This window comes from Apteryx rowi, unplaced genomic scaffold, assembly GCF_003343035.1.
Source record: "Apteryx rowi isolate R43461 unplaced genomic scaffold, aptRow1 scaffold_17, whole genome shotgun sequence".
Lineage (NCBI taxonomy): Eukaryota > Metazoa > Chordata > Aves > Apterygiformes > Apterygidae > Apteryx > Apteryx rowi.
The window spans coordinates 3,874,995-3,900,007 of NW_020447974.1; the positions used below are offsets into that span (position 1 = coordinate 3,874,995).

General features: G+C 42.1%; 1 protein-coding gene across 2 annotated transcripts in view; it reads left to right on the top strand.

Moving 5' to 3' along the window:
- Positions 1-25,013, top strand: part of SH3GL3 (SH3 domain containing GRB2 like 3, endophilin A3) — a 52,037-nt gene that overhangs the window by 20,411 nt on the left and 6,613 nt on the right. For both annotated transcript variants that reach the window (XM_026060626.1, XM_026060627.1), the window contains exons 2-7: positions 15,613-15,681; positions 16,846-16,918; positions 18,406-18,549; positions 20,110-20,243; positions 21,661-21,819; positions 24,025-24,128. In XM_026060626.1, coding sequence (XP_025916411.1) covers positions 15,613-15,681; positions 16,846-16,918; positions 18,406-18,549; positions 20,110-20,243; positions 21,661-21,819; positions 24,025-24,128 — 683 coding nt within the window. The remainder of the gene's footprint in view (positions 1-15,612; positions 15,682-16,845; positions 16,919-18,405; positions 18,550-20,109; positions 20,244-21,660; positions 21,820-24,024; positions 24,129-25,013) is intronic.

Here is a 25,013-nt window from a genome sequence, read left to right on the forward strand (position 1 = left end):
TCATAAACTGTTTGGCAAGTAGCYGTTCCCAGTTCATGAAACTGGTGGCATTTCTCTGTTCAAGTGTCCACTTATATGTGGGAAAGTGCTTTTGCGATTTAAAGGCAGAAGGTCAAAGTTAATAAAACAGAGTTGCAAACAATGCATATTGTTCTGATAAAAACCAAAACTGATAGGAAGTAGCTTTTCAAGCAAAGGTTTATTGCAACTCTCTTTGAAAGCAAAGGTAATGTTATATCTCTCTCTAGTTGTCCCCCCCCCCCCCTTTCCCTTCATTATTATCTGTTTCTCAGAATACCAGCAAGTACATGATCTTCTCTGGGCTGTTTGCTACAGTATTCGTGTCCTAGGACTCATCATTCTTTCAACCTTGAGTTAGAGACTATATAAATTAACAATATAAACCAGTCTCATACTGTGATAAAAGAGCATGAGGGTGAGCAAATAAATGTCTCTTGAGCAGAGTACTGAAAAGAACAAAGCTATGTGCAGCTCTTTCTGGAGATGGAGGAGAGACCTGCAGGAAGAGAAAAGGGACCCGAGAGAAGAGCGTATTTGGGAGGGAAGGCTGGATGAATTATCATCATGAATAGATCCACTAAACTGGTCGTTATAAAATGTTACATTTCCTGCCTAAGTATAAATTCTCCGAACAATTTATTAAACCAGTGCTCTTAGTTGTGGGATTATTTTTTTTTCTCTTGACCCTTACGCAGAGAGCAAGAACCACAGCCCCAGTTCTCCGAGCTGGGTTTAATCAGAACTAATGTGATGGTTAGGCCTTTTTCTGGCAAATTTCATCTTAAGTGATTTAATTATGAAATGGACCATAGGACTACTATATACTGATGACAAGACCAGATGACAAGTGCACACGAGGCCCCCGTTCATAAAAGAGCAGGGTGAGAAACTTGGGGATGGTCCTGTCAATAGGCTTTGCTTTTGTGAGCAATCAGTTTGTCCTTAAAWGGTAAGGAAATTCTACTGCTATACGTAAAGTACAACAGGCTTTAAAATCTCAAGTTAGGAACCTAGTGATTTAAGTAAAAATTCAATCTACAAACTGCCTAACACATCTCGAGAACTAACCTGTCCAATGGACACAGAGTTACACCTACACTGCCAGAAATGTGTGTCTGTACTTCACTTTGGCAAGGCTTTATCAATCCGTCTCAAACCCCACCGTAGTTGAGAGCTTAGAGTTAAAAGCCAAGTTACCCTATCTGCCTTTTAAACCTGAGTTAACTGACTTGAATGGGCCAAGCTCACATTAAGAACAGACTTAATTGAAGTGCTCTAAGGGAGGTTAGTTTGTGTCAGCATGCATAAGTATAAAAGCTATAAAAAACCCACCCTTTTATATAATACAGATTTCCTGGATTTCTTTTGCCAATTTCTGTACTTCCATTGTCATTAAAAAACAAAAACAAAAACCCTCTTTGTATATTCAGGTAAACAGTGGAAGATTTGCTTCATTCTAACGGGAAAATGGTTGAACTACTTGAAGGTGCTGCCAAATGCATACAGTAAACACAGTGGAAAAGAAAAGACTCCTTTTCCTATCTATGCCCTATTTCTTTAATCATAGGATAAAATAATTTAAAATCATTTAAATAATGACATTTTAGTTCTTACTRTTCTTCTAAAAGGAATCAATCCCTCCAGGATTAGTTGAGGTAGTAGCTAAATTACTATTTTCACCATCTGTTAAATGAAATGAAAATAGTAATATCAGGGCCTTTCTTTCCCACGTGTGTGCAAGTGCAGACAAACTGATACATACATACAGACACATACAAACTGGTACCCATATGCTCTGAAATAATAGGTTTTGAAGAGTGATTTCAGTTCAGCTCTATCTGCAGTGACTGTGTCAGGGAAATTCTGCTCGGAGCAATATGTTTTCTGGCACGGAGGCTGTGGCAGAATGCGCAGTATTGCCGAAGAAACCACGGCACTTGTCTGACATCTGCAAGGAAGAAGCGATCAGCAGGCAATCTGCTGTCCCAACTGAGCCGCTATCTGAACGCGTTAGGAGCCGTGCAATAGCGGCAGCGGAGGAACAGCAAAGCCGGGCAGTGGCTGCTCTTGCGCTTTCCGCGCCACCTCGCTAGTGCTGCAGGCTGTGGGCGCCGGAAACGGTGGTGCTGCCTTTGCAGTGTCAATACACTGTGTAGGGGGAGGGTGCAGAAAGAATAACTTCAAAAGGTGTTTAGAAATAGCGTTGAGCCGTTTGGCTCATAGTCTCCTGTAGCTGAGCAATGTTTGCTTTGCTTTCTGCTCACTGTGAGTACACGAGGCGTCGTTCATCGTGGGTACCTTTGCATCCCAAACTGAAATAGAACCGATTAGAAAACACAATATATCTTGCCACACTGGTTCTCTAGCTGTTTTTGGCAAATTACTAAAAAATACAAACCCTGCAAAAACATAAACCTTTCATCATTTAGGCTTTCATCATTTGTCTACAAGGGGGAAAAACAGCTTGCTTTTTTTTTTTTCTTCCAGACTTGGTTTTGAAGCTGGAATAAAGTGCTTTGCTTCCCATCCAAGCTTGCACGCTGGAGAATTGCTTTTACCTGACATTTGAAGCCTTGGGTCATGTAGCAGTRTATATTGCTTGAGTGCCCTGGCAGACAATCTGGCCTTAGCTGTGCTGATAATTTTATTTTTGCATAATATAAGAAGGAGATGATAAATATATGATAATATGACCAAGTGCCTTGCCATGATCAGAGCCAACGTTTATACTTTACACCAGTGACTTTTTATTCCATCTCTGTCCCACTGACCTAAGAAAAATCTTTTTTCTTTTGAAATTTCTGCGGTTCAGCAGTGTCAGTATTTTGCGTGTGTGAGCTGCTTTAGCATCAATGGAAAATGGACTTGCTAGACTGATTTAAATCTAAAACCACAGTGTCCTGGAATCTGTTTCACGAAACCACCTGTTTGAAGAGCTATACATGAAAGACAATTGATGGGGAAGATTGGTGGAAGAAAACAGAAAAAATTGCCCCTCTTCTTTCCCCTTSTGACCGATCCTGAGCTACTGGCTGCTCGAGACTGCCAGCTCAAATGCTGCTGCTTTATGATTTTTATTTTTTTCCCTTGTGTGTGTGTGTGCACGCATGTGCAATTTGTTCAGGTATTGAACAGTGCCTTATATCCTGCCAAGGAGAGGAGTGTGTGCCGGAGAAAATAAAGGAAACTGAAAGGAGCATAAGGCAAAGGGAGAAAAGTCGTAAGGAGCAGCGAGACAACTGAGAGAAACATCAGGCTAGGTGGCAAAAAACAGTAGGAGTGAAAAGGGAATAAATTGAACATCAGGAAGATAAATTTGAAGCATTGGTATTTTTATTACTAAGCCTACAATGTGCAAACAAGTTATTGGGAATATGGGAARGGGACTGGAGTTCTGCCCATTTAGACGGTGATGGGGGGAGYGTGGAGGTGCCAGCGGTTAATGCGYGGAAAGCAAATGCGTGGCGCGGGATGCTTGGCAACTCTCCAGTGTTTCTGGGAGAGACAAAATCCACAAAGCCTGGTGCAGATACTCGGGAGATGGGAGAAAGTGACGGCTCYGCAATTACGCCCTGTAATGTTGAGGTAAGCGTGCAAATAGGCCTGCCAGGAAAACCTGGCCCGAGCTCGGCGCCTTCGCGGGACCGACTGCCCTGGCACCGAGCCGCGGGCGATACAATAGCTGTCAGCGGTGGAGCGATCTTATTCATCCCCCTTCCCTCCTCCTTGTTCCAGTTTTTGAGCACCGAGCCAAGCTCTTACCTTATTTTTCTCAGTTCCACAAAGACAAYGATATTGTAGCAAAGAGCAGACTTTGGCCCTGGTATTTAAACTCATGGCATTGATTTAACCTTGGTGGCACAGAGCAGTATCAATCTTGCTCTCCCTTGCCGAGGAAGGCAAGCAGTGTTTGTACTTCTGCCTCATGCCGAGAGCTCAGCGACCTTTAATCGTCACCAGGACTCTGCGGGAACCCGGTGGTAGAGGCTGCCTAGGGAATACGCCGAATTACTGCGTCCCTTCTTGCCAGGGGCACATTTCGCTCCTGGTCCTTTCCCGTGCCAGACTGGTGCTGGCTGTTGGAGGGTGGCTGTACAGCTCCAGGCCTCCTCTGTCCGAAACCCCGTAGCTGGGATCCTCAGGCTCAAAGGAGGATTTGCAGCAAACCTACCCTTAGAGTAGAGCTAAATTCTCCCAGATTCACAAATGACATATGTGAAGTACCAAGAACAGTTTAAGCAGGATTTCAAGTGATTTTATTTTTGATACATTAAATACGCTAACCTCTCATAAGTAATAATTTCTGCTGTAGTTTCCTTTAAAGCTTCCTTTTTGTTTTTGCTAACTCTGGCACTAGTGATACAGATAAGAAAATTGCTGACCTGAGCTAATTTTACTAACGCAGAGAGCTGGGGTTTGAAAGGTAACGGAGTGGGGATGGACAGAGATCTCCCAGAAGGAATTAATGAATACATTGCAGAAAAAGAATGCTGTAGAAAGTAGAATTTCTTTTAGAATTTYGTATTGTTACGTGAGCCTTTTGTGCAGGGAGGATTGCCATTGCTTTACAAATAGTCGTGCAGTGTTACGTTGCAGAAGCGTTTGTGTTGTCCTTTGCGCTGGTAGCAGGCTCACCAGCCGGGAAGTGCTCACCGGGGCTCCCTTTTGCAAGCCTTCCTTCCTCTCGAGTTTTCAGCTTTTTGTGTAACTTTTAAACACTTGCTTTGTTTCGGTGGAAAAGTATTTGCTGATGTTCAGAATTCTCAATGGCATTTGAAATTGGTTAGACCACGCTGCTATGGATCTTTATATATTCATGATAGTTTACACAGAAATGTTGTGCACAGGTAACTCTGTAGTCAAGTAGTAGTTTAAATGCTGATAATTTCTGAAGTGTTCCCTATGTGATAATTGTAGATCATGCATAGAAGGTGTCATAAACTGTCTGTATTACCCTAAGGCATAAAAATCAAATGTTTTAGTCCTTTATTAGTGTTGTTCTTCTAGACTGTGTTTGCACAGATCATTTAAAAAACATCCACCACCACCTATCCAGCCCTAATCTACAAACATAAATAAAGGAAGCCTTTGCTGTGCTGTGCCAGAAGAAACACAAGGACAAAACGTTGCAGGAAAAGAAGGCACTAACTAATAATAACACAGAAGCAGTTAGTGTAGCCCGTCAGCTGTTTATGGCTAGAATCTGAAATAAAACAGAGCTCTCTTATTTTGGCAGCATGAGTCCTGTGTGCTTCTCGGATGAGTCTCCTGGGCCAGACTTTTAAAAAGTATTTACATGCCTAGAGATTTAGATAAGCACTTGCTGGCGTTTTCAAAAGCATCTAGGTTCCTAATACCTCCTTTTTTTTTTTTTTTTTTTTAGTGTGTGCAACAGCTGCTGATTAATTCCTTTCTTTTGAAGCAAAAGCATAGTCAGTTTGCTGGTTTTCCAAAAATACCTACTATTCAAATAGCTGTATCTTCTGTTGTTACTGGTGTTTGCTACTCAGCTATAATATTGCAAGTAAGGCTTAGACACTGGATTGATAATCCTGCAAACAGACGTCTTCAGGTTATCTGCAGACCATTTATAGCAACACAGAGACTTTCCCTCCATGCCCTGCCTGCAGGTCTCAGCAACGCTTTGCAGGGCCAGAGCAAGAACGTGCCTCGGGTTCAGCACCAGCAAAATCCTTAGGGTCTTTTTCGGGACTTCTGATTGGGAACGGGCAATTGAGTTTGCCTTTGCCAAACTTGCTGTTTCAGATGTGACYGAGAAGAGTTCATCACTCGATCATCTGTTAACTCGGGTCTTGCCTGAAGAAGAACTCAGTAGTCCATCCCAGTCTACTGAGTCACTGCCTTATTTGACACTACTGTTTTGCTTGTGTCTTTCTGTCCTATTGTTTTTTGTTTTATTCTTATTTTTCTGTTGCTGGCTTAGTTTTGTAAGGTAAAGGGGAAACTATTCTCTGCTAAATCTGACTTCTGCTAGTCAAATGTTTGCACGTTTGGGTTGAACACTGATTCTTTGTAGGAATTTTCTTCTTTTGTAAGGGTGCACTTATTTAGGAACTAGAATAATCTATGATTGCATAGATCAGCAGGAAAATAACATCATTTTTCAGATTTTAGAGTATTATCATACACAATTTGAAAATCCAAAAGGCAGAGGAAACAGCTGGTCAAATTAGTTTGAACATGGAAAACAAGCAGAAATAATTTTCAGTCCACTTTTCTAACAGACGGTATGCAATAAAAATATCTCTTTTGCACAAATTGCATGTGCATATGCTTTAATCTTGTTCTTTAACAAAATCTGAAATTCTTGTAATAAAATATAGTTACAGTATAGTAGCAGATACCCACAATTTGTGTCCCATAAATGGAGTTTTCCTTCCCTTTGCCTGTTCAGAATTACCTGTGGAATATTTTATGTAAAGCAGCATTTTTCATGGCAGAGAATGGGGAATTGGGACTCTGGCGTTCTAATATCAGAGCTACCACTTCTTACGATGTGGCCAATGACAGGTCAGTTTAACCCAAGTTCAGTCAAGTATTTAGGCTTCTGATTTCCCCCCCTAAGTTAGTGGCGTATTAGGAGCCCGAGTGTGTCATTGARTCTGTACCGGTTGGTCCCTCAATTTTCCGTTAGCATCAAAGCCCATAGCAATGGTTAATAAGTAGCTCCTACGTGGAATAGGAAGCCTGGTGTTCAGAACTAGAAACAAGCCATATCAGCAGTGCAAGTAGCATGGTTTTTCTTTTAATGAGAAACTTCAGGCTCTCGGAATGGCACAGAAAGAGCCAAACTGTCGATTACATCACAGCGAAGATAAAATATTCTGAAATATGTTAAGAATTCAAACCAGAGGCATCTGAAGGAGCGCGCTTTCTTAGAAGGAAAGACAGCACCGTTGTCAATGCACAGGCTTCTTTATAAAGGTCTAGATTACACAAGCTGTATTTACACTCACTTGGCTGGATTTTTTTTTAATAAAGTTGATTTAAAAGGCTGACTGAATGTGTACTGCCTGGATCAGCCAGGTACAGGGTTTTGGGTGTCAACCAAGTAGCAGCAAGTGTTCAGCATTCCTGTCCCTGCTTAGAGTTCAGGCACAGACATTTTGTGTCTAGTTTTCTGCAGAACAATTTTAAGGGATATCAGAGCTATAATGTAATGTTTTGATGTTTTCATTATTGATTTAAAAACAAACAAACAGCCCCTCCCTCCCAAACTTTGGCAAAAAATGCATATGAGAAGTATGTTAGAAAGACTAGGAATAATTTGGGCGACGTTCTAGGTATAGTCGCCAAAGAAAACAACTCAGGATTAATTTATTTCACAGATATAGCAAATATCACACTGAATCATAAATAATATTACATTAAAAGTTATTGTTGACTTTCACGCACTGCAGGACCGTGGCTGGCACAGTGTCCTGTTGTCCTGCTTTCACAACTGTCTTAATTGTTTAATGCCAGTCACTTCCAGTTACTTGATCAGTTGAAGATTTTTTCTTAGAGCGAAAGGAATTACTCCAGTGTTTGCTGCTTACTTTACAGATGTTGAATTTCAAAAGCACCTACACAGACTCTTCCAGATCTGTCCAGACCTCTTTTGTACTTTTGTCTCTCTCTCTTTTTTTTTTTTTTTTTTGAAAGAACAGAAATCCAGAAACGTTTCATGCACCTCAGAGTTATGTCAGCAGAAAGAATTGCAAGGATGCTAGACACATTTAGAAGTGGTCGGGCACCCACATCACGTGCATTATACTGGCTGATCTTTATGTAAGGCACTCATTAGCTTTGTCAAAACAGTGTGCCCTTCTCTTTTGAAATATTTCCTTTGTAATAATATTCCTGTGTGGCAGAAATCTTTTGTTTTGAACATGCAAAATCTTACAGGTTGTTCAACTAATTACAGTGTAACATTTTTTTTCTTCCATCTCTTTTCTTTTTGCATTGTGCAAGTCCTTCCTGAAGAAAGAAGGCGCTTGTAAAATCAGTAACCTCATTTATCTCATGTTCTTGAGTTTTGTGCCTTCCCGTCTTGTTTGATGCAGCTTCCAAAGCAAAGGCTGTTAGATTGATTAAATACCTTTTCACATATGCCTGGATGTCTTCACCAGTCCTTATTCCTGCAAATTGACTTAAATTAGGAGACGTCACCCTTGAAGCAGGTAGTACAGAAGAACTCTACATAAAAGAACCAAAATCAGTGGGAATTCTTGTCTGTATAGCTATGAACCTTTAATGCCGCTAGGTTGAAAGCAGAACTTCCCGTCGGTCGGTTAGTGAGATTTTTGCTGAAAGACGGATGTCTTGGATTATCTCTGAGGTGTGTCTAGTTTGCTTAAACTCCTACTTTGGCTAGGACTTCTGCCATTGCTCGGATGTTCCCGCATGTACCAGTGCTTGTGAGGGTTTCCTCGAGCCAGCGTACATGGGTTGCACAATTTGAACTTCCTCTCTAAATAAAACCAAGCTGCCGCTTTTGAATCTTTGCCAGAACGATGCGGCTGCAGCTCGACAGCTGTGGCGGTTCATTGAGTCAGCATGGTGGCTGCAGACCTCACGCTCCAGGGTGCGAATGGGCATTTTTTTCTGTGGGAGCATATGGGGTTTTCGATGGGCTGGGTCCATTCTCGCCGCCGCTGGCAGCTGTAGCGATGACTCGCGCGCTCTCAGCTGATTGCCTGGCTGGACCTCTCTGCGCTTTGCATCACGCGCAGCTGTGGAGGATCTGCTCCCTGTGAGCATGTAGGTTCAATAATAATGCATTATGCAGATCTGCATGCAACCCATTAACAGTAAAATGCTTGAGGCTGATCTAATGTCATGCCAGTAGCTCACAGAATATCACTCTGCAAGAAATATGCGTATGGGGGACRCCCTCAGATCCCCGCTTCCCAGGCGAGTCACGTTGCAAAAGTATTTCTCTCTTATTCCTCTTTATCTGGCTCATCCTTCTACACCCTAATTCATTTGTCTTCCTTAAAAATAATCTACTGTGATCTCATTGCTCTTATTCTAACCTGTTTATATGAGAGGTTACAGATAATGAAGTTAAGGTTTCATAAATATTAGTGGGGCTAAGAGTGTTCCTCATGAATATAAACACCCTGGCAGTACTTCTGTGTGTTTGTTTAACTTTGTGTGTGATTCAGAGATTTCCTGGTACAGAAAGTATGTTTCGCTTCTTGGGAAGCAGGCCCTCGAGATTCCTGGTGTCCTTATAGATGGCCTCTTTTTYGGAGGGAGCAGAATTTCCCACAAAAAAATCTGTGCTCTGAAAATGTAACAGGGCTCAGTCTTTATTTTGTACATAAATTGTATGATTTTTTTTATTAGAAAATATTTTAGAACCATTTAAGAAGTATTTTAATGAAATTTATCTTAGTACATCCTCAAAAGTAACACAGTTTTTTATATATTTAATATCCTTCATGCTTTAAAAAGCGGAGCCCTTTGTTGGTACTTTGACTTTGTTGGCTGCTGGGACAGGGTTTGCTGCTGGATCCCTCCCGAGGCCCTGGAGGATGGTTAGACGTGTGGCATCTCCTTTCTGTGCTCAGACACAGCATGAGCTTGGTCATGAGCTCTGTCTTTGAAGTGTGGGCCATAATGTATTTCGTAAATAATACTTCAACCCTAAGCATCTGGGAATCTAGATCTTTGGTAAAATGTAAGGATGTGGGTTCCCGTGGCCATAGAGTTTGTACTTCTGGGGTTCGGCTGCTCCTGATGGTAATAAAGTGCACGGGGATCATCCCATTGTCTGTAGCAGTGTTTTGTCTGTCTCTCTGCATCCATACAAAAATGTATTCTGCAATAAATGGTGCAAGAATGCTGTTTTAATCTTTGTATCCACAAAACGATTATTATTTTTAATCAGCATTAAAGTATGTCTTGTATAACTTCTAAAACATTATGTTACATTTTTATAATTGTATAGAAACTGTTATTGAAAGAGAAAGCTTCACATCCTTAAATATCCATGTACAAGCATTGCTGAATTCAGAGTGGTATTTTATACCACTCGTAGCCATGAGAGCAATAACAAGCATTTGATTTTCAGCGTACAGCTTCTTGCACTCCATAGTTTTAATTCAATAGCAGTAGGACCCAGTTCTGTTTGATTAATTTTTTTGAAAACCAGTTCTCCCTGTTACTCTCAGAAATCTCTTTGACTCTTCCCTTAAGTGCTTTGGAGGAATCAGTGCTAATGCTAGCCGAGAGTCTAGCAGTAGAAAAAGCCATGCCAAGTTCCCTGTAAAGGTGATGGCCCTCTGYGGCTTCACACTGCGAGGTGCTGAGCACGCTGGCCTTGATCCAGCAAAACACTTAAGCGCCTACTTAAGTACAAACTTAAATGCGTTGCTGGAGGCAAGCCAGAGTACTTCATATTTGCAAGACTAAAACATGTATTCACTTTGCAGTGGACCCTTTATTTATTTTGTGGGTCTGAAAAAATCTTTTCTCTTTCAAGTAAATCAGAGCAAGAATATTCTTGTTTTCTTTGAAAACACTACGTACTGAGGCAACCAAAGAGTTTTTGCCATCATTTAGTGCTTAACCTCTAAAATTGGAGGTTGCTGGATTTTCTCCAAAGCATTAGGCTAATGTGAGCTCTGTCAATATAATTAAAAGAATAGCCTCAAGTACTGGCACGTTTTTATAATTTGACTTTTTTTCCTCATTGTTTGTATTTCATGGGAGCCTGAAAAGATCTTTCTCTAGGCATATATTACCCACTTTCATTTGCAGCGAATTCTCCATTTTTAACGCCTGCGGGCTTGTCTTGGGAGGGTTTTGTAGCAGGAGGAGAGGCCTGAAGAGGCTGCGTTCGCTCCGGGCTGGTTTTGGCACCCACTGCAGCTCTTCCAGGAGCAAAGCGCTGCGTTTCTTCTGTCTCCGTTTAGGTCCGTATTTGAAAACGTGGATCAGAGCGTGGCTCCTCTGTGCAGGGCGCCTTTTTTTCCGTCTGAGCGCCTGGACCGCCGGCAGGTCTCTGGAAGTCGGCCACGGGTGCCTGTAAGCTGCCCGTCAGCTTTGGGTGCTCAGCCCCAGCGAAGCACCAAGTACTCTCCATCACCGCGGGAAAGCTGGTGCAGGCAGCGCTGCCTCTGTCTGCTCCTGTAGGTTACTCACGATGGGCTAAGGTAAAATACGTACTTAGGTAAGCTGTACTGTAGGTTCAAGTTCTTGGTAGCCTGCATTACATGAGCTAGTAGTGGCTTTCTTTTTTGAGCATGTCCATTAGCAACCTCTGTAAAATCCGGCAAGCGGGAAGGAGGAGAAGCAAGCAGCGTGTGTAGCCTTGTGGTGGAACCTGGAAGCGCAAAACAGGGAATTACGCATATTTGAAGTTAAACTACTTTTGATCTAGAAGACCTGCTGGCATCTTGGTTCTTAATCTGAATAAGCCTTTGGGGGAGGGGGGAGGAAAAAAAGTCTCTCCCCCCTCAGGAGGTTGAAGGCTGCAATTTTTCTTTAGCCAGAAGATGTCTTGCCAGCTGTGTTGTTATTCCCTGTGTTTATGATAGCCTTTAATAAGATTCTTCAGAAAGCCATTAGTATTGTCAAGTTGCATTAAATCCTCTATGTATAATAATTTAACACTAAACAAACAATTATATGACTGCAGGGCAATAACTGAAAGTTTTAATGATTTGTTAAGAAAAGCATAACTATTATGCATTAACCATACTGGAATGTAGTATTTTGTACTGAGTACTGGATTTAAAGGTATATCTTAATATATCTGTGCAGTTGGACCAGTAATATTATGTTTCTGTGGGAAACGTAGCCATCTAGTTATATTATTTCCTGGCTTTCTGCAAGTTTGGGAGGAATCTCTTAGTTTTCCCCATTGATCGCCTATTTCATTCCTAGAGGGAGAAAGAGAAATTAACAGTGTTTCCATAGCTTTGGCTTTTTTTGTTAAAACATTTTTCCTGAAATGTAAGTTTTGCCTCATGGGTTTGACAGTGTGCATGTTTATGACAAATATAGGAATTTTCCATTCCATTAAAGTTTCAACAGATATTTCCTTCAGGATAAAATAAATGCAGTTACTTGGTGAAGAGCCATTAAAGCTATCAAGTCTTTAATAGAATATGATATCTTTCTTTCAGTCATTGAATAATATTTGATGATTTCTTGGTGAGTTATATACAAGAGAGTTTTGCTGGCTAATTAATGGCTTTTTCAGCTACTGTTGAAACAAGTGAAGCTGAAGAACTACAAAGTGTCATGGGTGAATCCTCRTTTAGGGCTGTTGCAAAAGAAAGGCAAAACAAGTGAAAAAGAAGGCCAGAACATGCATGCAGGTATGGGCTGGCAAGCCTTATATTGACTCGTATTATAAAATACCCAGTGGATATATAAAAAAATAGGGTAATTGTTTTGAGAGTTTTATCAGCTCTCTGTTGATCTGGGATATTCTTGGCAGTTTCTAGTGCTCAGTAACCTTCCTTAATGAAATATGAAAAGTATTGCACTTGAAATTGAGTGGCTATGATGTACAAAGCATTGGTGTTGGACAGTATTTTTCTGAAGCTCATTTTTGCAATCCATATGAGAATGGAGAAGTGTATCATTCCTGTGCAAGAATGAGTATAAATCTTTACATAATTTGAATAAAATATTGAAAAACTAGATGGAAGCCTGAGGCCTTTTTAGTGCAGAATTTTGGTGAGCTGTAGATTTTAGTTTAAACTGCAGACAGTTCCTGTTCTGTGTTCTTGCTTCACTGCAACAGCACAAATCAAAAGAAAATCCCATTATCTCAAAAAAGTAAGAATAACAGAGAACTAGTCTGAGAACAAAATCTGAATATTATGTTTATGGGAAAAAAAGATTTATCATGAGAAGTTCTGGGTATATAAACTCCTTAGAAGATGAGTATTTGCAGTCTTTTATGAGTTTGTACAACAAAATTGCAATTTGTGTTTTCAACAGTAATTGGACGTACAAAGCTTAATTAGAAATCACGGTATTTTGATGGGTTTCTTTCAAAACCTATTTGTGTTTTCTCAGGTTTGTCTTCCAAGAAAATTCCACAGTAAGCCCATCAGAGACTTGTAGATTGTGTCTAGTACAACATCATATTTAATTTTTCAGTATGAGAAAGATCAGCAGGATCTAGCCAGCAGTTACAAGCAAGGCATGTTTGTGGACCCACTGCAGGATTTCTGTCCCCTCTATCCTAAGAGCACGCGAGTTTTACAAGGGACTGTGACAGGGTGGTTTGCTGTAGCGTGTAACTRTGGAGGAGAGGTAACAGCCTGATGGGTGATTTGGAAAGGTTTTCATATTCTTATTTAGGGACTTTTTTTTTTCCCCAGCCTCACTAACTCTAACAAGTCCAATGGGATGGAGGGAGTTACACAGACATCTGAGAGGAAGAAATATTTCTCATTTCACAGGTGTGGAGCTGTTCCCAGGGCATAAATGTTGGTCCAGAAGAGCCCTAGTTGGCCCCACTAGAAGGACGGCTGTTGAATGGCCTTAGTTTAAGCCCTGGCAATGGAGCAGAAAGGTGGTGGTGGCCTCCATCGTGTGAAATGTTTTTTTCAGAGACCTCAAATTCTGTCTCCTGCTTAGTGAAAGGGGGCTGATTCCCTGGCACCTGGGTTCCTGATTTGGAGATGAAGGTCAGGATTTTTCCCATACAAATAGTGCCAAGCTCTCACAGCATACATGTCTCGAGTGGCGGTAGTAATGCCTTTGATTAGCTGACTCGTAAAAACTGATAGATACTGTCTCCTAATTACACAGCCCCGCCACTGAGCATGCTTCTATTTAAGTTCAGAGTATTTTGCAGCTTGATAAAATGCGTGTAAATGATGCTCATCAAATAGAGAACTGAAGCTCAGCAGCTGTCTTCTCCTTTGTGCATCCATTTTCAATAATTAATTGGGTATCCTTTGACTTTAATTGGGAGAGTGGTAGTGCTAAATTCCTGAATTCAGTATGATCAGAACAAGAGCTGTTGTGTTCCTTAATGTGGGAATAGTAAAGTGGGTCCTGATTATACCAATATGAAATAAACTGTTGTGGTAAAACTTGATGATAGTTGTTAGAATTTTATACCACTTTTTACTGTCAGGAGCTCAGAACAGTTTATAGACTTTAGGGAATCTTTCTTTACCCTATCTCTCTGCTTATTCACTGCTTTTAGAAGGAAACTAGAGCTCAGAGCAGTTATCAGTGAAAAAGGGTCTGGCTGGGTTAGAAACTGCTGAATCATTAATCTTTGCATAGAACTGGGAAAGTGTGTGGGCATTTTTATTTATTTATTTATTTTTCTGCTCAGTCCTTTTGCTTCCATATTCAGTTGTGCATTATTTAGGTCATTTTACAGGTCTGTGTGCAGCTGTGGTTCCAGATGCTGTTGGTGGCCCCGTGCAGCTGCATTGCCGGGTCACTGTAACCGCAGAGTCGGGGTCCGGCAGGTCGGACGGGCTCCCGGCGGTTGTCTACCCCAACCGCCCGCTTGAAGCAGATCCCATTAGAGCAAGTTGCTTAAGGCCTTGTCCGGATGAGTTCTGAATATTTCCAAGGATGGGGGCTCCACAGCCTCCCTAGGCAACCTGTTCCACCTCTGCGGTCCTGGCAAGGCCAGCAGCAACCCAGCGAGCCCCTGTTTTGGGCCGCTAATCCAGCGAGGTCCGAGTGACCACGTACAGCCATCAGCAAGCCAGAGGCAGCTAAGGGTGCCCACGGATACACAGTGGATGCCCTAAGGCAGTTATTGAGAACGTATCACCTGTCAGTGTATCCAATGAGGAATTGCATTTTTCAGTCTCTATCTTTGTCGGCCTTCCTACGAATCTGGAGTTTTTGTCTCTGACGTTATCATTAGTATGTGAATGTCCTACCTGTCCACTGTGCTGCTCATTGTAACATCCCGTTCTGTTCCCTCCAAATGTGGGACGTTTCATTATTTTATTCACTTGATGCAGCAATTCATTATTAATTACGCCTTCACTGTCCAGCAATCATGTTGCCTCATTGCATTTATCCTTTGCCAGCACCTAAATGGATTATTTGTAATGAGACACCTATGGGCTGCCACTGGAGGTGGATTTGACAGCTTCAGCGTGAGAAGGACGATGCCCCGTTGCGCTCGCATTTGCAAGGGGGTCGCCATGGGGTGGCGTGGGGAGACCACGGACCCGTTGGGTGGCTGCTGGAGAAGGACCCCTGGCAGAGCAGGTGTAAAGCCTGCGAGTCCGACTGGAACGCCAATAGGTCCCTCCTTGAGCTGGCGCCTGCCCGTAAGCTGGCGTGCCCGCACTGCCTGCGCTGGAAACCTGCGTTCCTGGTGGTGCCACTAGGTACCAACTGTTTAAGCACAAAAAAAATGTCTTCCTTACCTGTGACGTTTTTGTGAATTCCTGTCGGGTGTTTTCCTCTCTCTTGAAATGTGGGTTTCCCTTCCAGGAGGAGGGTTACTCTTCTCTCACATAGCTGCCTCAAAGGGTTGCGGCTTATTTTCTAATTTGGAAGAAATTCCTGTGACTCTCAGATTATTCTCTAATCAAATAGTGATGCATTTTTTTTTCTGTTGTCTTTTCACAGTTGTTCAGCGAAAAAATAAGCGGGGCAGAAGGAACAAAACTGGATGAAGAATTTCAAGAGATGGAAAGGGTAAGGAAAGCAACCTTGTTTGTTCTATGTTCAACCACTGCAGAATCAAAAATCTTTCACGTGCTTCATATTACATGGAAACGCCACAAAGGCTGTTTGAGCCAAGGGAGCTGGTTCCTGCGATAGCCCGGGGAGGGAGGGGCTCCCCCACCGATGGGGCAGAGCCCCGGGGGACCTGTCTTTCCCCGCTGTCTGCACTGGAGTAGAGAGAGAGGTCTTCACTGTTTAGTGAGTCRTTATAGATGCACCCCTTCCCATCTGACATTTTTCCCGATGAAATCAAACTGCTGGGATCAAATTTTCTCTTACTGCAGAATTATATTTGTTAGTTCAAGTTGATGTTCAGAAACTACCATGATTTGCTGTGGAAACGGAGGTGTTTGTTAATCACTTACTAGCACTGCCGTTTATCAGTTAAAGTGTACTCCCAGATTCTGCTTTTTCAGCTTTTGTGTGCTATTTCATTGCCTCTGTCTTTCCTATGTATTTTTAATATACATAGTAGACCTAGGTCACAGCTTTTATTGTTGGCAGATTAAGGAAAAAAGTCATGCGTGAGTTGCTTTTTTGCAACACACGCTTTCTGAATTTACAGTCTAAAGAGGCTTCTAGGTTTCAGTTTCTTTGGCTTCAGAATAATTATTTGCTTCTCTGTATTGTAAGAGGAAAAATAATGCGCAGGCCCTAAGGGAGGAAAGAGAAGCAACCCAGAAATGTGATTTTTATAGCATGTAAGATGCTATTAAATGGGAAGACAGTGCAAACCACTGCATTAAATGGCGCTGACCCCAGGACTGTGAACTAGGATATTTTCAGCATTTTTCACCTGTGGAGAAAAGCAGTCATAGTGACAACTGTGGGGCTGGCAGGAAAATTGTAGTCTGGGATGCATAAGCAGTATTCATGACTAATGGGTTTGAAGGGTAAGGAGATCCCAACGTTTTGATACAAACTTTTTACCCTTCCCAGTGCTACCTGCTATTTAATATATTTTTGGTATATGGCACAACTGTGGCATAGCTTTTTATTCTAAGCTATCATATTTGATTTATTTTAATTAAAACTTCATAGTCAGCCAGAACAGTGTATAATATCTATCCAGATGAGAAGCTTTCTAGTCATAGATTTGCTTTTGGCTAACTTTCTGTTACTTTTCTTTTTCAGAAAATTGATGTCACTAATAAAGCTGTAGCTGAGCTTCTGTCCAAATCGACAGAGTATCTCCAGCCAAATCCAGGTAAGATAAGAAACAATTTATGTCAGGTTTTGCTGGACATTATCCTCTTACTTGGAAATTCATCCCAGGTGGGTAAAAACTAATTAGGTCATTAATCTGAGGCTTCTTGTAGCCCTGGATAACTTTCCCTGTGTGTGCGCTGCACAACCATAAAGCTTGTGTGCAGCAAGCCTGACCTGTGTGTGGCGAGCTGGATGCGTCCAGGGTATCAGGCCTCCTGGGCGTGTGTCGATGGTGTGTGTGTGACGTGTCTGGGATGGCTGGGACTCACAGTACAGCACGTGTGTTCCCATTTGTGCTGGATTTCCTGGAGTGGGAGATGGATCCCTAAAGTGAAGAGAACGCCAGCATTTTTTTAGCAGAGATTAAAAAAAAAAAAAAAAAAAAGGCATCGAGTTTAACACATGCAGTGCTGCTATCGGGATATTGATGGTTGCCCAGTCATGGGGAAGAGGGCTCTTACTTGCCCACCCCGGTTGTTGACTTTGAGTGAGGTTTTGCTTCTTATGTGCTCTACCAGATCTCAGTTACCTGGGAGTCCCAGACCTAGAGTAGCAGTTTTCAAATGCTGTTTTGAGGAAAAAAGGAAAGGAGGCACATTTATGTTTGCAATTGGTCGCTGCTAAGAGCTTGATTCACTGTCCAGGTCAGCCATTGGAAGGACCTGCATTTTTTGAGGAGAACTGCCTGACAGGATTTCGTGTGTCCCAATGACTTCAGAGAGAGCTGTCTGTTGGGGATGCCTTATGAGAGGCACCTCCCTGGAGGAGGGTTTAGTGGGTTCTGCCTGCGTAAGGCTGGTAGGAGTCAGTGCTTTACCAAGGCCCAGCTGGGTTGCTCAAGATGCAACCAGTGACCGTCATCCACACTCTTCAGGAACGCCCTGTGCGGGCCATTGCTGCTGAGTGATAACAGTTAGGAGTAGGTTGGAAAAACACTCCAGGAATAATTACCTGATTCTGTCACGATAGGTGCAAGACAACAGTAAATTCTTTTGTATGTATCAGGCCATTCTGCAGAATAAATTCTTACTATCTTGATTAGTGAAATGAGGAAAATAAGGGCAAAGTTGCAAAATAAGTGCAAAGTTGTCACAAGTAACAGCGTGGAATTGGCTTTGGTTGCACTCGTATCTGTTCTGTGTTTGCTTTCTTCAGAACTTCCAACAGAAGAGTTTGCAAGCAGGAATATTCAAGGGAATGTGAGTTTTGGTAAATAGCAGCGGAAGGTGACAAGCAGTCCCACTGTAAATCTGCCTGGAGAAATGATGCTCATTCAGTTGGGAATGAAAACAGTATCATATGACCCATATTGTCTAATGGAGTCATCTCTCAACCTTAGATTATGAAGTACTGACACTAAAAGGCTTATAATTCTACAGGCCTACGGTTGCTTTTTGACATTACTTGTTAAATGATTTATTGATTTAAATACATTAGTTTTAAAACTGCTGTTATAACTTTGTCCTTTTTTCATGTACTTCTCAGCATACAGAGCCAAGCTGGGAATGCTGAACACTATGTCAAAGATCAGAGGACAAGTTAAAACCACAGGCTACCCCCAGACGGAGGGACTCCTGGGAGACTGCATGATACGGTATGGCAGAGAGCTTGGAGATGATTCTATGTTTGGTGAGTTTGTGAATCTCCTTTGTGAATATTTCAGTATAATGTTCTTTGCAGAATAAAATTACTCAGTGATGTAATGTATGTACATAGTTATTGCAGGTAAAAGGGAAACTTCAAGTACAGTAATTAGGGGGTGGTTGATATAATAACTAATATGTGATGCTTGACGTAAGCATCTGTTGCAGGTGGATTTGATAATGCTATTATTAATACTGTCTGACAATTCATATTATTAAGATACCCATTTTAGTTTCTAAGTTGCCAAACTTAAATAATTTAAGGTGATCCTTAGATTCACTGTGTTTTTTTACCTTTCAAAAAAACCCCCTGCTACTCTTACATTTGAGAAGTAGATTAAGGGGGAAGAAAAATTCCCTTGGAAAAAAGAATACAGTAACTTCTTGGGTTTTTTTTGTGATCTGGTGCCTCTGTGCTTTGGAGCAGTGTTTTGTCATTTGTATGAAAATCCACTCCAGCTTGGTCATGCTACAAATCATTGGTAAATTAAATCTTACCCCTTTTCTCTCAAAATATCCTGGAACTTCACAGCCAGAATTTGGACAGAGGCCTGCCTTGCTGAGCGTGCGCGGTGTGTAGGCTTGCCTGCCATGAGTTTGCAGCCCCATCGCGACATGACTCGGGGTGCTTTTTGATATGGCTGGGAGTATGAGAGAACCAGTGAGAAGAAACACGAGAAATGGAGAGTCCCTGGATGGGGGAGGAGGGGGCTGGGGCTGGGAGAGGGTGGTTTGGACTGGTACTGCGTGCATAAACCCCCTTCCACAACTGGCTGGCTTCGTTATGCTGCTTAGCTAATATCTGCTATTTTGCATATAATGGCCACCTTGAAATAAGAACAGCTCTGCAGGCAGGCGGAGGGAGGTAGGACTCGAGTCTGACCAGCTGCTGCATAGGGGAGGACACTGCCTGATACCTGAGGACTTGCTTGGTCTCCTTGCGAAGAGTGAGATGGCATAACTCGTCTGTGAGCTGGGTATAGTGGTGTTTTTGCAAAAGCAACAGGATATTAAATAAAACTAGGCAAGGAGAAAGGACGTTTCAAATACCACGTTTGTGTGCTTATGCTTATATGCTTCATAAAATAAAATATACAGCTATGTTGATTAGATGGTTTTAAAAAGCAACAACAATTTTGACCAAAAGGAGGTTTGAAAAAAACATGTTGAACTTGAGGAAGCCATAAAGCATAATTTTGTGGTTAAAAAGTCAGTCACTTTTTTGTGTATTTAGTAATATCACTTAAAAACATACCAATTCAAAGTTGAAGAGGTAACTTATTATGTAACCTATGCAAATAAAGTAGAGAAAATAATGTTTTTTCTTCCTGAAAGGTATCAGAAAAAATAATATATACTTTGGAACAACATTTTCTAGCCCTAGAGTCTGTAGGGGAAAAGCAAGTGCATAGTCTGTATTCTGCTTTCTCCCATTTCAAGGCCTTATACCAGATAAAAAGATACGTATTTGAAAGAGCTGTATCGTAAGACATATTTCCTGTTTTTACATGTGTTGACTTATAAGTAGCGTTTTTTTTTACCACAGGCATTGCACTATTAGATGTTGGTGAAAGCATGAAGCAAATGGCAGAGGTGAAAGACTCGCTTGATATTAATGTCAAACAAAATTTCATTGATCCTCTACAGTTATTGCAAGACAAAGATTTAAAAGAGATTGGGGTAAGTTTTCCAGGGTAAAACCTTTCTTATCAAAAATCAGAGTCAGTGAAGCTCTAGTTCCCTGGAACACTTCTGAAAGAGCAAGCTGTGTTAGCTCACTGCATTTATGCTTTAGTCTCTAGCAAAGCAGTGATGAATCYGCTTAAAAGCAATGTCTTGTTGTTTCTCACCGTTGCCTAATTTATTCAATTTGCTTATATGATCATGTTCTGTACCAGAAGGATAGTAAAGAAAATGAATATTTTTATCTTACTGCTATTTATTTTAACTGACATTTTCATTAATTGTTGTGAACATGTGAGTGGGCTGTGCTTTATTGCAACTGTTTATCATAATTTACCGTCTCTGTCACCCTAAATCTATCTATTATACAGGCTGAATATGACTTTTGAAAAGGCCATTCAGGGCAACCACTGAGTGATCTGAAAAGTGCCATGAGTGCCATACCATTCTGGGGAAAAATATAGGATGCTGGAGAACACATTCTTAACCTTTAGAGTTAGGTTTTTCAGTGCTTTTGTTTACAATATGACAATTGAAAAGAAAACCAGGCACAGTCTCTGTCTGAGTCTGCTGATTCCAATAGAGTTGGGTAATAAGCAAGTTAAAACCTTGATGAAATGCAGAAATGGAAGTTGTTTTATTTACTTACATGTAAATGGATGTGGAAAGCATAGCAAAAAGGTATTAATGTCCTGATGTCTGTAGCTGTCTCCTATGATACGTGACTGTTTTCAGTTGCAGTTCTTCTGAACTGATGAAAAGTAATTATTTGACTTTAGCTTTAATGGGCATTTTGCACTGCCGCTTTCAGTCCGTTCTGTAAGTCTGTCAGTCCCACGATGCTGGGCCACAAAAAACCCTTGTGTAGTTATGTCAGAGAGGAATGTCAAGTCGACACCTAACAAAGAAAGCAGGAATATAAGATCTGTGGGGTTACTGCTATGGAATGAGAGGAGAAAATGACCCTTTAAATTTTAGCTGTCATGTTGCAAATAGTTCAAGGGGTAAAACTGAATTACATGTAGAATATGATGGGGGGGCATATTTAGATAGTCTAAATTAGAAAGAGGACCCAGTCTGAGGTATTGCACATTTAGTGATGTCTGTGAGTTGGATGCCTGAGTTCAGCAAATCAAGGTAGCCAATTCTCCAAGCATTAACAGATGGCTGCTTTCTTAAAGTTTATACAGTTTTAAATTTCAGTCACATACACAGTCCTAGATGAACCTGATGCTGCCTTAGATCAGAGAGATGGGCTGGATGAGTTTTGAGATTCCTTCAAGCCTTGTATTTCTCTGATTCTGCCTATCTCTGCAATTGCATCATCTGTAACTGAAATCTCCTTAGAAATCACAATGTATGTGTTTGGGCCTGTCTCGGTTTGACCTCTTCCTAAGCGTTCTATCTTATTTAGCATCATCTGAAGAAACTAGAAGGTCGTCGTTTGGATTATGATTATAAAAAGAAGCGTCTTGGGAAGATACCAGATGAAGAAGTTAAACTAGCAGTAGAAAAATTTGAAGAGTCAAAGGAACTGGCTGAAAGAAGCATGTTCAACTTCTTAGAAAACGATGTAAGTCTGTCCTGCTGCTTTATTTCCTGCGGTACACACAAGAGGGAAATGTGTGCGGGGTCAGAGAAAGCCTGGCCCATGCTTCACAGGAGGCAAGGCCTGGAAGCCGAGAGTGTGCTTCGTTCCTCTTGTCAGGGAGGGACGTAATGCATGGCACTTCATGGGAGAGCTCTTCAGCAAAGTCTTATGGAGAGACATGGGCTCGGACAAGATGGTCACAGAGGTCTCACGTGGCTTTATCGTCCACAAGTGATGAACCGTCTGAGAGCAGAGCACAGGGAAGTCCGTGGGAGGGAGAAGGCCAACACTGGCACAGGTGCAGACGTGCTGCTGAAACCACGTGCCAGGGTCTGTGCCTGGCAYGATCTGATTTTCAGCAACACAGCTTATAGGCAAAACTTTGGCTGATCTGGAAGGGGGAATTTTGGCTCTAAAAATTACTGCGCAGAGTTTATATGGGTTGTGCTGAGGTACCTGGGCTTTGATGCAGATTTCAAGTCCATCATGAAATGWTGACTTAAATGATCAGCAGCTGTGGTCATTTCAGTTAATCCCCCCTTCTGTGCACTCACAGAAGAATTGCAGGGACATGATTTATCCCATGTAGTCACGAGAGCATCTAGGAAAAGAGAACTGGAAGGGGGCTTTGGCAGTCATCTAGGCCGTTCTGCCTGAAAGCAGGACACGTGTCCTTCCTGACAGGTGTGTGTCCAAGGTTTGTTTGTCTGGAAGATGAAAGGCAAAAGAAAATATTCTGGGTTTGCAGAGATCCTAATTGCAATCTCTTCCTTTCTCTCCTTCTCAGTTCCCCAGATTTCTCCCTTCCTTGGTCTTCTTGCCCTGCAGTCTCTGCTCTTAGTGCCCTGGCTCCCGGCCACCTTTGCCAGGTGCCTCACCCAGACTCAGTCCTGATCCACATCTCTTTCTCAGGCTTTTTGTGCAGAGATTTCCAAACCTTCCATGCAGACACTTATGCATGCACTCCTTATCAGACCCATCTTCCTGCCTTTCCCACTCAGCTGGTCCCAGGTTCCTCTTGCTAAGTGGCTTTCAGTCCCTCATGTTTGTCTGGCTCCCTCCCAGTCTCCTCCTCTCTTCTCCTAATCCCCACTTCCCTRTCCCTCCTGGCTCTTAGTCATCTTGTCTGGACAGTCTTTGTCTATCCATCTTCTCTGACCACCCCGTCCAAAATCCAGGCATTTTGTGCATTATCCTCAGCTGGTTTCCATTACTCTCTTTTGACTTTGATGGAGTTGTATCAGCTGTTGATTTGGTTCTGTGCATTTCGTTTATATATGACAATGTTTGGCTCTCTTGGACTCCCAGCAGAATTTCTAATAATCTTTCCGAGTGAGTAAAAGCAGACGAAGTATAGCATAAAATTGCCAAAGATCCATAAAACATTTGCAGAAGATATCTTCGGATACCTTCTTGCAGTTCAGTGTCTGAAGTGGTGGAATGGGAACATGCCGGACTGCTTGGGGTCTGTCCTCTTAATGTCATCTGAAAGGAAGAGGACAAATAAATATCTGTTACTGTTCTAGCTGTATTACAGCTAGAACTTTTCAGTTTGCATTAGGGGAATGGGATTATTTGTTACTTAATGAATACAAATATTTTGCTTTTTCTTTCACCCTCACATTCACCCTTTCCCCAGCATTCATATTCTTGAATGATTGGCTATTACTTTATAAATCCAAGTAGATAAATCATATTTCATTTATCCGTTTATAAATGCTGCCATCTAGTGAGGTAAGTCTGGAGCATTTCAGAACTGCAGTTTGTAAACATCACTAGTAAACATTGATGGATCTGAGTTACAAGACCTGTCATGGCTTCATTTCTCCYGGCCTTGCTGATCAGAAAAGCCCCACTTCCACCTGCTAAGGGGTCATGTCTTCTAACTGTTTCAGGCTTGAGGGTTGACAGGCAGCTGGCTTGGAAGTTGAAAGTAAAAGAGATTTGCACATTGTGAAAGGAAGTGACTCAAGGACCCAGCCCTGAGTTAGTGAACTAGAAATTACACCTCAGTTTTGTTCAGGTTCCAACTGGCAATTTCTGTGGTAGAATCACATATGCTCATTTTCAATAGCCCCCACAAAGCATCAAGGTCTTTTGCGATACCAGGTCTGTTTTGAATGATCTTTATCCTTCAGCTAAATGTGATGCAGGCTTCTTAAAACTATTTTCCTCTCTATATTTCAGGTAGAGCAAGTTAGCCAGTTGGCCGTGTTTGTAGAAGCGGCGCTAGATTACCATAAACAATCCACAGAAATTTTGGAGGATCTGCAGAGCAAGCTGCAAAACCGGTAAGACTGAACCCATCAGAACATTTTGAACCTCTTTTGCAGCTGAGGTTCATGGATGGGAAAAGATATTAAAGCAACAGATTTTGTAGTACCATCTCACAAACGCACGTTTGCAGCACTCTGTGCCTTACTGGACTTCACTGCTTTAAACTGTTGCCACCTGGCAACCTCTGGTTGCACTGTGAGCCTGAAGTGTCCAGCAGTACCTGCCCAGAAAGCTTTGAGTGAGTGCAGATCCCTTGTTCCCATCTGCAGAGGTTAGTCAGGACAGCCTCCATTTGTTTGCAGGTTTAAATAAATTTGCACTTTCTGAGCTGTATTTTGGAAGCTTTGCTGAGCAGTTGGCCTATTTTCATTGCGATTAGGAGGTATTCTGCAGCAGTGTAAGGAGATTGCCAGCTGGCTAGGAGCACAACTGTGGCGTAATGCACTTGTGAAAGGCCCAGACACTTTGTGTCATGCTAACAGGAGGAAAAAAAAAAAAAGCTTCTATCATTAATTTATTATACGTTACTCATCAGAGCCAACAGAAAACGGGAGACCTAAATGACCTGAGTGTCGCCATAGCATAGTCCTGATATCCGTTGCCTTGAGGACAGGGCTGACGTGGCGGCTGGGAGCACCACGCGGGAGCAACCATGCCAGTCAGTGCTGCACCGAGCAGTGACGCTGGCAGGTCTCAGCAGGGCCCCATGCTGGTGCAGGGAGAGCCACTGAGTTCTCAAGACAGTTGCGCTGACCAAATGTCACAAAGACGCAGCGTGTGAGACGCAGTCCTTGGGCCTCTGTCCTGGCTGGGTTTCTGCATGTGTCGTTTGCAGCAGAGCTTTCCAGAGAGCTCATTCCTGGAACTTCTGCTGAACCTCAGTGGCAGCTGTGGATGTT